This window comes from Cyanistes caeruleus, chromosome 22 (genome assembly GCF_971803275.1).
Source record: "Cyanistes caeruleus chromosome 22, bCyaCae1.hap1.1, whole genome shotgun sequence".
Taxonomy (NCBI): Eukaryota; Metazoa; Chordata; class Aves; order Passeriformes; family Paridae; genus Cyanistes; species Cyanistes caeruleus.
The window spans coordinates 6925998-6938209 of record NC_141722.1 but is presented as its reverse complement, the minus strand read 5'-3'; the positions used below and the strand labels follow the sequence as shown (position 1 = coordinate 6938209).

At 62.3% G+C, this 12212-nt stretch overlaps 1 protein-coding gene across 1 annotated transcript; it reads right to left on the bottom strand.

Annotated features, from left to right (window-relative positions):
* Window positions 1-2527: 2527 nt before the first annotated feature.
* PERM1 (PPARGC1 and ESRR induced regulator, muscle 1) lies at window positions 2528-10451 on the bottom strand. The gene is made up of 4 exons (XM_086860586.1): window positions 10313-10451; window positions 7152-9629; window positions 5822-5938; window positions 2528-4075 (listed from the first exon to the last, which is right to left on the bottom strand). The coding sequence occupies exons 2-4, from the start codon at window positions 9625-9627 to the stop codon at window positions 3996-3998; spliced, it is 2673 nt and encodes an 890-aa protein (XP_086716712.1). The 5' UTR covers window positions 9628-9629; window positions 10313-10451; the 3' UTR covers window positions 2528-3995.
* Between the last annotated feature and the right edge of the window lie 1761 nt (window positions 10452-12212).

Below are 12212 nucleotides of genomic sequence, written 5' to 3'. Positions count from 1 at the left end.
TTCCTTGTGGATTTCTGTGAGATTGGACAATCCCAATGCCATCCCCTGGCATCATTTCCCTCTCTTTGCCATCCTCTGCTTTGATGAAGGTGAATTTTTGCCCATGTCCGCTGCCCTGAGGGCTCTGGGGCCCATGTCCAGGAGGATTTCCAGACTCCTGAGTGTCTCCAGCTCGGGTTAATCCTTGACCAAAATCTCCCCAGCGTTTGTCAGGACCTGGGTTTGGGTTTTCCCTGTTTGGATGCTGGCCCAGGTGGGTTTCTGGCTGTAAAAATTCCCCTGCTCCTGCTTTTCCTCCAACACATTTCTCAGCAGACTCAGGATTTAAAACCTGGTTTATTTAGATCTGTCTGGGTTGCATTGAGGTGGAAATTGGTACCTGCAAACACATAAAAACCTCTTAAATCCCGACCCCTGAGCCCATCCTTCCCCTGGCTGCAGCAGCAATGTTGGATTTCTCTCTGCTCTCTGAATTTTAAGCCACCATTCCAAACTTTTTTTTCCCCTCTCGAAGAATAAACAGTGAAATTTCGGGGGAAAAAAATCAGAAGAAAGCAGAGTTTGTAATCTTTGGCTTTGGGAGCTGGGAGAAATTCCCCGTGAGAGCACACAGGGAGTAGCAGAAACCAGCCTGGTCCTGTATTTTTATTATCTTTACGATGCCATTTGAGGCTGGGGGATTCCTCGGGGCGCAGTTTCTGCTGCACAGGAAATTCGGGATGGACCCATCCCTGCTTTCCCGAATCCCAGAGATGTTCGGGATCGGCTCCGGGCTGTGAGGAGCAACTCCCCGAGCGCCCTGAGGGTGGGAGAATCCACCAAAAAATGCGGAGCAAGCGGAGCTCCTGCCGCTCCCAGGGTCACTGCTGCCTCTGCTCGGGCTGGCACAGCATCAACCCCCAAAACCCCTCTGGAGGGCAGCGGAAAGCCGGGAACGGCCGCAGGAATTCCCACGGGAAGCTCCGCTCCGGTTACAGCAGCGAGAGGTGAAAGGGGAAAAAAAAAAATCCAAGCGAAGGAATTGGGCCAAAGCCATTCCCAGGCGAAGGAGAGACATCCCTGAGTGTCCGGGAGGGGTGAAACACGGGGAGCACCTGCCTGACTTTTTCATGTGCCTGGCACATGGGGAAGTGTCAGATGAGGGAGCTACGTGCGGGGCACAGCGAGGGAGGGATGGCACCGCTCCCGGCAGCGGCCTCAGGGCACCCACGGAGCACACAAAGGTCGCTGCCATTGTGCCAGCTCCTGGCTGCCCGCAGGAGGTCAAAGCCCCTCGGTCCCGGCAGCTTTTGTCTGCGAGAAATCCTTGGGTACATTGAATTTCTGAGGTTTCGTCTCAGTTTTGGCCGTGGAGAAAAACATCCCAGGCACGCTTGGCCTTGCTGTGAGGCGGAGGAGAGAGCTGAAAAGGTCAGAGAATAAACCAAGCGTTAAAATTCCAGGCTGCTCTCCTCCCTGGCTGAGCGTGGCAGAGGCTCCCAGATCACCCGACAGCAGCGGGACCTTTCCATGATTCCTCTCACTCCTGCGGCCGGCGGAGAGCATCCAGCTCCTGAATATTCATCCCACCCTCCCCTTGCAGGGCGGATCAAAAGGAGCGTGGAGCGCTCTTGGGGCAGGGAGGGGTGCCAAGTCCTGCTGGCATCTCCCAGCCGGGCTCTGAAGGGTCAGACAGGCAAGATCACAGACAGCAAAGGGTGACAGGAGCCTCCTGCCACCCCTGGGAGCGCTCAGCTCTCCTGGGAAGAGCACTGGGATAGAGGCATGGGGACAGCGGGGTATTCCCACTATTCCCCCCCAAATCCTTTGGAGGGGGAAGGTTTGGGGGCACTGAACCTTCCCTGCTGGAGCAGCTCAGGGACAGCCAGGAGGCACTGTCCCCACCCCAAGGGCCTGGTGTGGCTCCTCTGGAGCAGGACTGGTCCCCAAAGCCAGGAGAAGATGGGGAGGATTGGGAAAGATGCAGCTGTTCTGGGCACAGGCAGCCTCCACACCCCAGCCCTGTCCCGTTCCCTGCCCCTGGAGCAGGCCACGCACCAAAAGCAGCTTCAGCACGAAGGGGTTCGGCCAGAAACCCTCCCAGTTTCGGTGAAATCCTCAAGCCCTGGGCCAGACACAAACCATTTGGGCCAGGGGTAAATGCCGTGGATGCCAGCAGAGCTGAGGAGGCAGTGCCAGCTGTTCCTGGCTGCCGAGGGATGCGGGAGCAGGGAGGGGATGGAGGCTGTGCTGCTGGGCAGTGTCTCCTGCTCCCTGCTGTGTCCCGAGGAGCTGCCTGGGGCCGAGCCGGGGGCAGCCGAGCCGGGAGGGATCTCTGGGTCGGCTGCTGGTGACATGTGACAGCCAGGGGCAGGAACGGGGACTGAGCCAAGGACAGGGGACACAGCCCCATCCCCCGCCTGCTCTGTGCCCAGGGCTCCAAACGCTGCCCTTCTGCAGCCACACACACACAGGGCATTGATTATCCTCCTGGAAAGCCCAGGGCTCCTTTAACGGCTCCCCACAGACAGAGGGATGGACACTGGAGTAGTAAATGAGACAGAACTTTATTAGAAGCTTCCAGCACATTCCCTGTGTTCTCCTCCTCGGCAGAACCCCTCTCGGTGGGTGTTCAGCTGCTCCAGCCCACGCAGAGCCCATCCAGCTCTAACTCCCAGTCCCACATCTCGCTGTGCCCCCTGCCAGCAGCAATGCAGGGCCTCCAGCCCACCCCTGCACACGCCAAAGCCTGATGGCAGTCTGAGCACAAGGACAGAAACCTCTGTTCGTGCTCTCAGGGACAGCACAGCGATCCTGCCGATCCCACACCGCAGAGCCTCCGTGGTCTCAGTCCCGCACTGCTGCTGGTACCAGCCCGTGAGGGAAGGGAATTCCTCCTCAGCAATGCCCTGGAGTGCTGATGGAGGCTCTGGGGAGAGGGGCAAACGGAACTGTTCCATTTTCCTCTCACACTTTCCGTTCCAGGCCCCCTCAGCCCACGTCTCCCCCAGCCAGCCTTGTCTCCCCGGCCCCGGAGGTACAAAAGGAAATAAATCAAATATCCAGAGCCTTTCCCTGCCGATTGGCACAGCCAAACCCGCCCACATCCTTCTCCCTCCTGTCCAACATCCCCCTGTCCTCTTTCCTGAGAATTCCCTGAGCTCAGTCCCTTTCCGTGCTGCCCTTCCCACCCTGTGCGTGTCCCGCAGGGTCCCCCCGGCTGCCCCTTCCCCCGGGACATGTCCCCTGTCCGTCCTATCCCCCGGGACATGTCCCCTGTCCGTCCTATCCCCCGGGACATGTCCCCTGTCCGTCCTGTCCCCGGGACATGTCCCCTGTCCGTCCTGTCCCCCGGGATGTGTCCCCTGCCCATCCTGTCCCCGGGACATGTCCCCTGCCCATCCTGTCCCCCGGGATGTGTCCCCTGTCCGTCCTGTCCCCCGGGACATGTCCCCTGCCCATCCTGTCCCCCGGGATGTGTCCCCTGCCCATCCTGTCCCCCGGGACACGTCCCCAGGGACAGACCCTGCATGCCACGTGCGACAGAAACCTTATCCCCGAGCTGCTGCACCGCGCTGGGACTCGTTGGAGCGCAATGCAAGAGGATGAGCCGTGCTGGGGCTGGATCTGGGATCAAACCGGCTCTGGGAGCTCCGGGCTGTGCCGAGGGAGCGGCCCCTCCATCCCCCCGCAGCCCAGCCCTTCCCAAAGCCGTCTTTTCCTCCTTCTCAGAGATCCCGGCTCTTTTGTCGGGATGAAGCTCTTCCCCGCTTCCTCCGAGCGTCAGCAGGTGCCCGCAGCAGGGCGGAGGGAGCGGGGCCATTCCCTGTCCTGTCCTGTCCTGTCCTGTCCTGTCCTACCGTCAGTTCCCGTTCCCGGCAGGCTCCCGCTGCCTGGCCCGGCGGGGATGGGGCCGGAGAAGTTCTCGCTGCTGGCTCCAGCCTTGTCCCAGCGTCCAGAACAAAGTCCCGGCCCCTGCCCGGCGGCCTCGGGCAGCGGCTGCGGCGCGGCAGGGGTTAAGTCCGGGGGTGCCCTTCCCTGACCTGCCTTCGGAAATAGCGGATGGCCGAGAGGGTGCCAAAACTCGCCAGGAACACTGGAAAAGAGCCCGACACATTCCCACGGTGACTCTGGGTGCTTCTCCCACAGCTCCGGATCTTTTCCCAGCCCTGGGGGTCCCAAAGTGCTCCGTGGGACACGGGGGGGTCGCTGCTCTCCCTCTCCCAGTCCCCTCCTGCCTTTGATTTTCATTCCCACCACAATTTGGATTCCACAATTCCAGGATGGAATTTGTTCCCAGCTGCCCAAAGCCTGACTGGCCACATCAAATCCCAGAGTTTGGGTACATGGAGACACCAGCATTGCATAAAAATGGCTGTTTTTAAGGGAAATGCTCAATAGCTGATGTGCAGTGGTTGGATACAGAGATCCAGAGGGAGATTTCATGGATTGGGTGGATACACAGATCCAGATGGGGATTTCATGGATTGGTTGGAGCCACAGGTTCAGCTGGAGATTTGATCTTGGATGAGAAAGACACACTAGGAAAATCCCACCAGGATTTTCAGGACGGCACCTTCATCTTCTGCTTCTGTTTGGACCAGGAGGGCACCAAGAAAATTCTCATTTTGGGGTTTTTCTGGGGATTTTCTGGTCCCAGCCAAAAGCAGAAAATATCAAAAAACTCTGAATCAAAAAATGTAGGAACACAAGAAATAACGAATGGGGATGAAACACAAATCAAGCTCTGCTCTGTACTTGCACCCAAATGTTTTTGATTTAGTTTAAGTGCCCTTGATTCCCAAGCAAAACCGGGAATCCAAGACGTGTTTTTGGACTCCAAAACTTTAAATTCAGGCTGGATTTTGATTTATGTGGTAGAGGACTATAAACTCAGCTTGTTAGAAGCCCAAATGCCCAGAGAGAACGATTGCTCGGGGCTGTGGAACCGCTCCTGCCTCCCTCCTCTCCAGGTTATTCCATCCCAGGGCACGAGGAGCGTATCCCGCTTTCCACACCTTTCCCAGGGCCACGTCCTCCATCCCAAAAACTCAGCAGCCGAGGGGAACAGGCCAGGAGCTGCTGGTGATGACGGCACTGAGCAGCCTTAGCTCAGCAGCTATTCCCAGCCCGGGGTGTCAGCTTCCTGGTGACCTTCGCAGGGAACATTCCTCGCCTGGAAAAGCAGCGGGAAGCCTTGATCCTGGCATTTCTTCCCATGGAAGGGGTGTTCCAGGGCAGGAATGAGGAATGCTGCTCTGGAAGGCTTCTCCAGGCCATTGGGAATGCTGCTCTCCCTGAGCCGTTCCCTGCTCATCCAGCCATCCCCCTCCTGTGGGATTCCATGAATTTGTGTTTCCTCAGCTTCCTCTCTCCCCACCAGCTTCCAAGTGCTGGGGTTGGGGAGGAGAGGATCCCACAGATCTCCAGGGAACTGCAGGACTCTGTGCAGGAGATGCTGCCTCAGCTGAGCTGTGTTTGGGGAGAAGATTAAAACTTCCGAGCACATCAGAAAAACTCAGGAATTTTGTTCCAGCTGGGATGAGGGAATCTAAACCTGCTGACTCCAACTCCTGAGGAAGCCCTGACAAACCAATCCCTGTCAGGGGCTGGATGGAGCAAGGCTGTGGATACAGCTCAGCTCAGCAGCCACTTTGTAGGGAAAGCACAAAAGAAGCGAGCGGGAATCGGGATTAGAGGGGAGACAAGGCATGGAAACCACTCTGGAAAACCAGGAAAAGGCTGCATTTCCCCACTGCAGGTAGAAATACCCCGTTTTTTCTCCCTGCCAAGTGTCCCTCAGAGCCCTGCCCACCCCTCTCCAGGCTGGCACTGTACGTACTGGTCTTCCAGGCATCCGGAGCCTGCAGGTCAGATGTCTTCACCGCCCAGGACGCGAAGGCGCAGAAGACGAGGCACATGTCCTTGTGGCTCAGCACCCGCGGGTCCTCTGCTGCTCCTGCCACGACACCAGCACCAGCTCTGGGGGCTTCGTGCCACCTCCTCTGCCACCCCTCCCCTCCCTGTGGGACAGCAAATCCCTGCTGCTCCCGGGACATCATCGCTGAAGGTGGTTTTGGGTCGGGGGTGAAGTCACAGGGGTCTGCTCAGGGCTCTGTGCACTCCCAGGGCACGGTGGCACATTTGTCACCCCTCTCAGTCTCACACTTTGCTCAAAACCCCAAGGAAACGTTTGTTAAAGCCACCCCAGGCTGCCTCACCGCCTCCCTGCAGATCTTGCCAGCTCTGTAGCAGCTGGAATCGGGTCTGGGCAGCAGATTTAGGACAGAGCAAGTCCTGGGGACACGGGAATTGTGTGTCCTTCCTGTCCCCAGTGTCCCCAGGCACAGCACCCGAGAGTGCTCAGCATCCCTCCGGGCACCCCAGCCCACTCCTGCCTCCTCCAGGGATGAGGAAATCCCTGAGTGCCCTGCATCCCCTGCCCTGCATCCCCTGCCCTGCATCCCCTGCCCTGCATCCCCTGCCCTGCATCCCCTGCTCTGCATCCCCTGCTCTGCATTCCCTGCCCTGCATTCCCTGCCCTGCATCCCCTGCCCTGCATTCCCTGCCCTGCATCCCCTGCTCTGCATTCCCTGCCCTGCATCCCCTGCCCTGCATCCCCTGCCCTGCATCCCCTGCCCTGCATCCCCTGCCCTGCTCCAACAACTTGCAGGCCTAGCTCAAGATCAGACTATTTTTGCTCCTTTTCATTTGATCAGGCTTTTAATTAAAACTGGCTTATTAATTAGCTGTGACCACCTCAAAGGGTTTTTTTCTCCATACAAACAGACTGGAAGCTTGATTTTGAGGCTCCCTTTGGGATGGCTCCCTCATCGTTTGGGTTTAATATTAACTCTGATGCTCTGAGCATCATTTGAGATCAAAGACAAATCCCCTGCCTGTCCTTGTGGGTCAAACTTCTCCCTTTATTCCCATTTCTCTCACCTGCCTCCAGGACAGGCAATGCTCAGGTGACCTCTGAGGTCTCCTGAGGGTGTTTTTCTGATCACAGTGAGTTCTACAGTCCCACATTCCCTGTCCATGCTGGGGGAGCTGGTCAGGAGCACCCGCTTGGCACGGGGACAGAGGGAGGGAGAATCCCGAGGGAGAATCCCAGGGGAGAATCCCAAGGGGGAATCCCACATGTCCCTACAGGGGATAATAGGATTTACCTCTCAGTGCCAGGGCCGTGTCTGCATCCTCTGGCCACACCTGGGCTCCTCCCAGCGGGACCAGGGCGAGCTTCTCCCCACATCTTCTGGGCACCAGGGCCTGGGATGTTTGGGCTTGGCCTCCTCCCAGCTGGATTTGCCTTTGCAGCAGGGACCTCAAAGCCCCCACAGCTTTCTTCACCTCGGAGGCCGGAGCCACTGAGAAAATCCCTCTCCAGCCCATCCTGTTGTGGGCTCTCTCTGGGAAGCAGTGTCCATACACGTCAGGGACTGGGATAACCACGGTGTCCTCGCCTGGAGCCGAGCTGGGAGCCTCCTTTTGCAGCCCAGGGCGGTCCAAGCTGTTGAGCTTCTTTCTTTTCCTGTCTTTAGCTTTGCCTTTTTTCCTGCTTCCTTCGGGTTCATTGAAAAAATACTCGTACAGTTCAGGCCAGGAGATTTCCCTTTGCAAAGGCGATTTCCGCCCCTCCACGGAGCTGCCCAGCTCCTCCTCCTCCTCCTGGGAATCACAGAACAGGTATTCGTACATCTCGGGCCAGGTCACATCCAGAGAGCTGGGCTTGCCAGAGGCTCCATCAGCAAAGCACAGGGGGCTCGTCCCCCTGGGGATCCCAGCTGCAGGAACCCTGGGGATCCCAGCTGCAGGCTCACATGGGATCTCAATGGCAGGAATCCTGGGGATCCCAGCTGCAGGAACCCTGGGGATCCCAGCTGCAGGAACCCTGGGGATCCCAGCTGCAGGCTCACATGGGATCTCAATGGCAGGAATCCTGGGGATCCCAGCTGCAGGCTCACATGGGATCTCAATGGCAGGAATCCTGGGGATCTCGGCTGCAGGGATCCTGGGGATCTCAACTGCAGGACTCCTGGGGATCCCTGTTGCAGGCTCCCAAGGGATCCCCACCGTAGGGATCCTGGGCATCCCAGCTGCAGCAATCCTGGGGATGCCAACTGCAGGCTCCCAAGGGATTTCAGCTACAGGTTTCCTGGGAATCACAGCCGCAGGCTCCCATGGGATCCCAGCTGCAGGAACCTCAGGGATCTCTGAGGGTTTCCTGGGAATCTCAGCTGCAGGAACTGCAGGGATCTCAGCTGCAGGAACTGCAGGGATCTCAGCTGCAGGAATTGCAGGGATCTCAGCTGCAGGAACTGCAGGGATCTCAGCTGCAGGAATTGCAGGGATCTCAGCTGCAGGAATTGCAGGGATCTCAGCTGCAGGAACTGCAGGGATCTCAGCTGCAGGAATTGCAGGGATCTCAGCTGCAGGAACTGCAGGGATCTCAGCTGCAGGTTTCCTCCCAGCCCCCTCAGCATCATTCCCTCCAAACGCTGCCGCGCTCCCGGGCTGGAGAGGTTTCCCTGGCATCTCCTGGCACGCCTCTGCTGGAGGAGCCGCGGCTCCATCACCAGGGACCACTGGGACACTGTCACGTACGCCCAAGCCACCGGCCTGCCCTGCTTTTGGGTGCTTGGTGGCCTTTGCCTTCCCTGGGGACTGCGGGCCCGGCTCCTTGCCCTTCTGCTTCGGGGGAGCAGCCCCGGGATCGCCGCCATCCACGCCGGGCACCGGCCGCTTGTTCTCCGCAGCCTCCTCGCTGCCCAGCCTCAGCAGCGCTCCCTTGGCCGCCTTGTCCTTCCCTTTGCCCTTCCGAGGGGACATCGGGGAGCCCGGAGGGGCCTTCCCTGCTCCGGTGGCTCCCGGTGCCGCGGCCGCCGCAGGGTCCCTGTCCCCCTCGGTGGCTCCGCGCTGCCTGCGGCTCTTCCTCGGCTGCGCCGGCACCTTGGGCCTCACCACGCTGGGGGACCCGCCCGGAGAGCTCGGCTCCGTGCCCGCCCCGGGCACCGTCCCCAGGGCCGGGCTCGGGGGGTCCCCCGCGGGTCCCCGCAGCCCGGGCTCCGAGGGGACAGCGCTTTTCTCGGCCGGTCCCTCGGCGGAGGCACGGGCTGCCGGAGCCTCCGGCTGTGCCAGCGGGGCTCGTCCCGCTGCCGCATCCCCGCCCTGCTCGGGCTCCGGGCCCCGGCTGCCCGGGGCCGCTCCCTGCCCGGGGCCGCCCGGAGCCGAGGCACCGGCGGGGCCGGGGGGCGGCTGCCGGCGCTGGGCGCTGGGCATGGCAGCGCCTGCCGGGCTCCCGGCCTCGGCCCTGGCACCGGGGATCGCGCCCGCACAGCCCGGCCCCGCTTCGCCGCCGTCCGGGAGCAGCTCGGGCTCGGAGCGGTGCCCACGCTCCGGGCAGAGCCGCGGGGCGGTGCCGGCCCCACGTGGGGCAGCGCTGGCCCTGCCAGGCCCTGGCTCGCTGCCCGCCCTGGAGGCCACCTCGCCGTCCCGTCCCGAGGCTTCCCCTTGCTCAATGTCACTGAGACACTGCTCCTCGGCCGTGGCCAGCGAGGCGGGCGCCAGGCTGCACTCCTCGGAAGCCTGGAAGAACTCAGCCCATTCCCGGTCGTTCAGCTGGATGCTGTACTCGAAGTTATCCATGCCTGCAGCGGGGGAGCACGGAGAGGTCAGGGAGGAGGGGGTGGCAGCGGTGTGGGCAGACGGAGGCGAGACGTGAGCCCCTCCCCGCTTCCTGCCTCCCACCTACTCGTCCTCACCCGTTTCCAGCTGGAAATCCCAGCGCCTGGCAGCCTCAGCGGGATGGGGATGGCTGTGCTGGAACACAACCCAGGCAGCAGTGAGAGAAGCCACTGCCACCCCCTCCTGTCCCCGCTGCCTCTGCGCCCCAGCACGGCAGCACCGGGGCTTTGGGATGCTCCCCACAGCTGCACCGGGGCTTTGGGATGCTCCCCACAGCTGCACCGGGGCTTTGGGATGCTCCCCAGAGCTGCACCGGGGCTTTGGGATGCTCCCCACAGCTGCACCGGGGCTTTGGGATGCTCCCCACAGCAGCACCGGGGCTTTGGGATGCTCCCCAGAGCAGCACCGGCCCTTTGGGATGCTCCCCAGAGCACCATCACACCTCACACCCGCCCTTTCCTACTCATTTTTCCTACAATCCATCTTAAGAAGCAGGATTGGTGTTCCTGAGCGCTCCTGACGAGGCACAAACGGGACATTCCAGCAAAGCCACGGAAGCAGCCGCTGCTTGCCCGTGGCCCTGGCCAGCCCAGCCCGGGGGGACCCGGCCGCAGGACAAGCGGGGAGGTGACAAAGCCCATCGTACCTGTCCCCCAGCGCCAGGCGGGGATGGAGCCATTCGAGGAGCCACGCAGGAGAACCCTCCCAGCACAACATGATGCCGTCCCCTTGTCGGGGGCAGAGAGCCCGGCTCCAGCTCAGATCCATTCAGGGACTAAAAATAGACCCGCCCTCCCTCCCCGGTGTCACTTGAGATGCCAGTGCCACCGGCCCGGAGAGGGCAGGCCCATATATAGAACTGGTGGGGACATGCCAGGTGCCAGCCAAGGTGTGTGTGACTGTGCCACAGCCACGGCTGGTGGTCCCAGTGCGCCCTGCTCCCCTCGGGGTGGCCAGCAGGGAAGGGAAGGGGGGCAGGCCATGGAGCTCCCGGCCTTTGGCACATCCATGGGGCAGGGACCGTCCTTCTTCCCACAGAGCCACTCCTCTGCCTTAGTCACCCTCTCCAGGGTGACACAAAATCACCTCGGGGCAGGGTTCACCTATTTAGGGCGCTGCCAGGGCATTTATTGCCGCAGCAGGGTGACATCAGGAGACCACAGGCAGCATCACGGCCTTGTGACAAACCTCGCAGGGTGTGTGGCAGCTGTCCCACGCCACCCAGGGCCACGTGGTGCGGGGAGCCTTGGGCTGCGGGCTCCGGGAGAGCCTGGCACGGGGGAGCTGCAGAGTGCCAAGGGTGACCTGGCAGGTCACGAAGCCCAGCCAGAAATAACCCTCAGCTCCCACGAGCCCCGGAGCCTTCCTCCCACCTTCCTCCCCCAGCACGCCCTCCCTGTCCCAGGGCCAGAAATAGCTGCCCTGAAGGAGCTGCCTGAGCACAGGGGCTGCAAGAGCGAGCCCAGCCCTGCTGCCCCCTGCCCTGCTGCCGCCGGCCCACTGCCCCCTGCCCTGCTGCTCCCTGCCCTGCTGCCCCCTGCCCACTGCCCACTGCCCTGCTGCCCCCTGCCCTGCTGCCCCCTGCCCACTGCCCACTGCCCCCTGCCCTGCTGCCCCCTGCCCTGCTGCCCCCTGCCCACTGCCCACTGCCCTGCTGATCCCCAGCCCTGCTGCCCCCTGCCCACTGCCCCCTGCCCACTGCCCACTGCCCTGCTGATCCCCAGCCCTGCTGCCCCCTGCCCTGCTGCCCCCTGCCCACTGCCCACTGCCCCCTGCCCTGCTGCCCCCTGCCCTGCTGCCCCCTGCCCCCAGCCCTGCTGCCCCCTGCCCTGCTGCCCCCAGCCCTGCTGCCCCCTGCTCACTGCCCCCTGCCCTGCTGCCCCCTGCCCACTGCCCACTGCCCTGCTGCCCCCTGCCCTGCTGCCCCCTGCCCACTGCCCACTGCCCCCTGCCCTGCTGCCCCCTGCCCTGCTGCCCCCTGCCCTGCTGCCCTCTGCCCTGCTGCCCCCAGCCTGCTGCCCCCTGCCCTGCCGCCCCCCTGCCCTGCTGACCCCTGCCCTGCTGCCCCCAGCCCACTGCCCCCTGCCCACTGCCCCCTGCCCACTGCCCCCTGCCCTGCTGCCCCCTGCCCACTGCCCCCTGCCCTGCTGCCCCCAGCCCTGCTGCCCCCTGCCCACTGCCCCCTGCCCTGCTGCCCCCTGCCCACTGCCCCCTGCCCACTGCCCCCTGCCCACTGTCCCCCGGCTGTGCTGCCCCCCACCCCACTGCCCCCTTGCCCTGCCCCGAGGCTCTAGCTGTCCCCTCGGCCACCAGGACACCCCAGCTGGACATGGCTGTGGCCGGGATGCTGTGGGAGCTGGGAGGGACCCCTGGGCTCTGTATCCCCTCGGGGACCCTCCCCAGGGCCAGGTGCTGGCCATGGCCCTTTGTCCACCCCAGGGAGCCGGGGGACATCTCCTGGTTGTGTCCCCACGGGCAGGGGACAGCTCCTGGCTGTGTCCCCAGGGACAGGGGACAGCTCCTGGCTGTGTCCCCGCGGGCAGGGG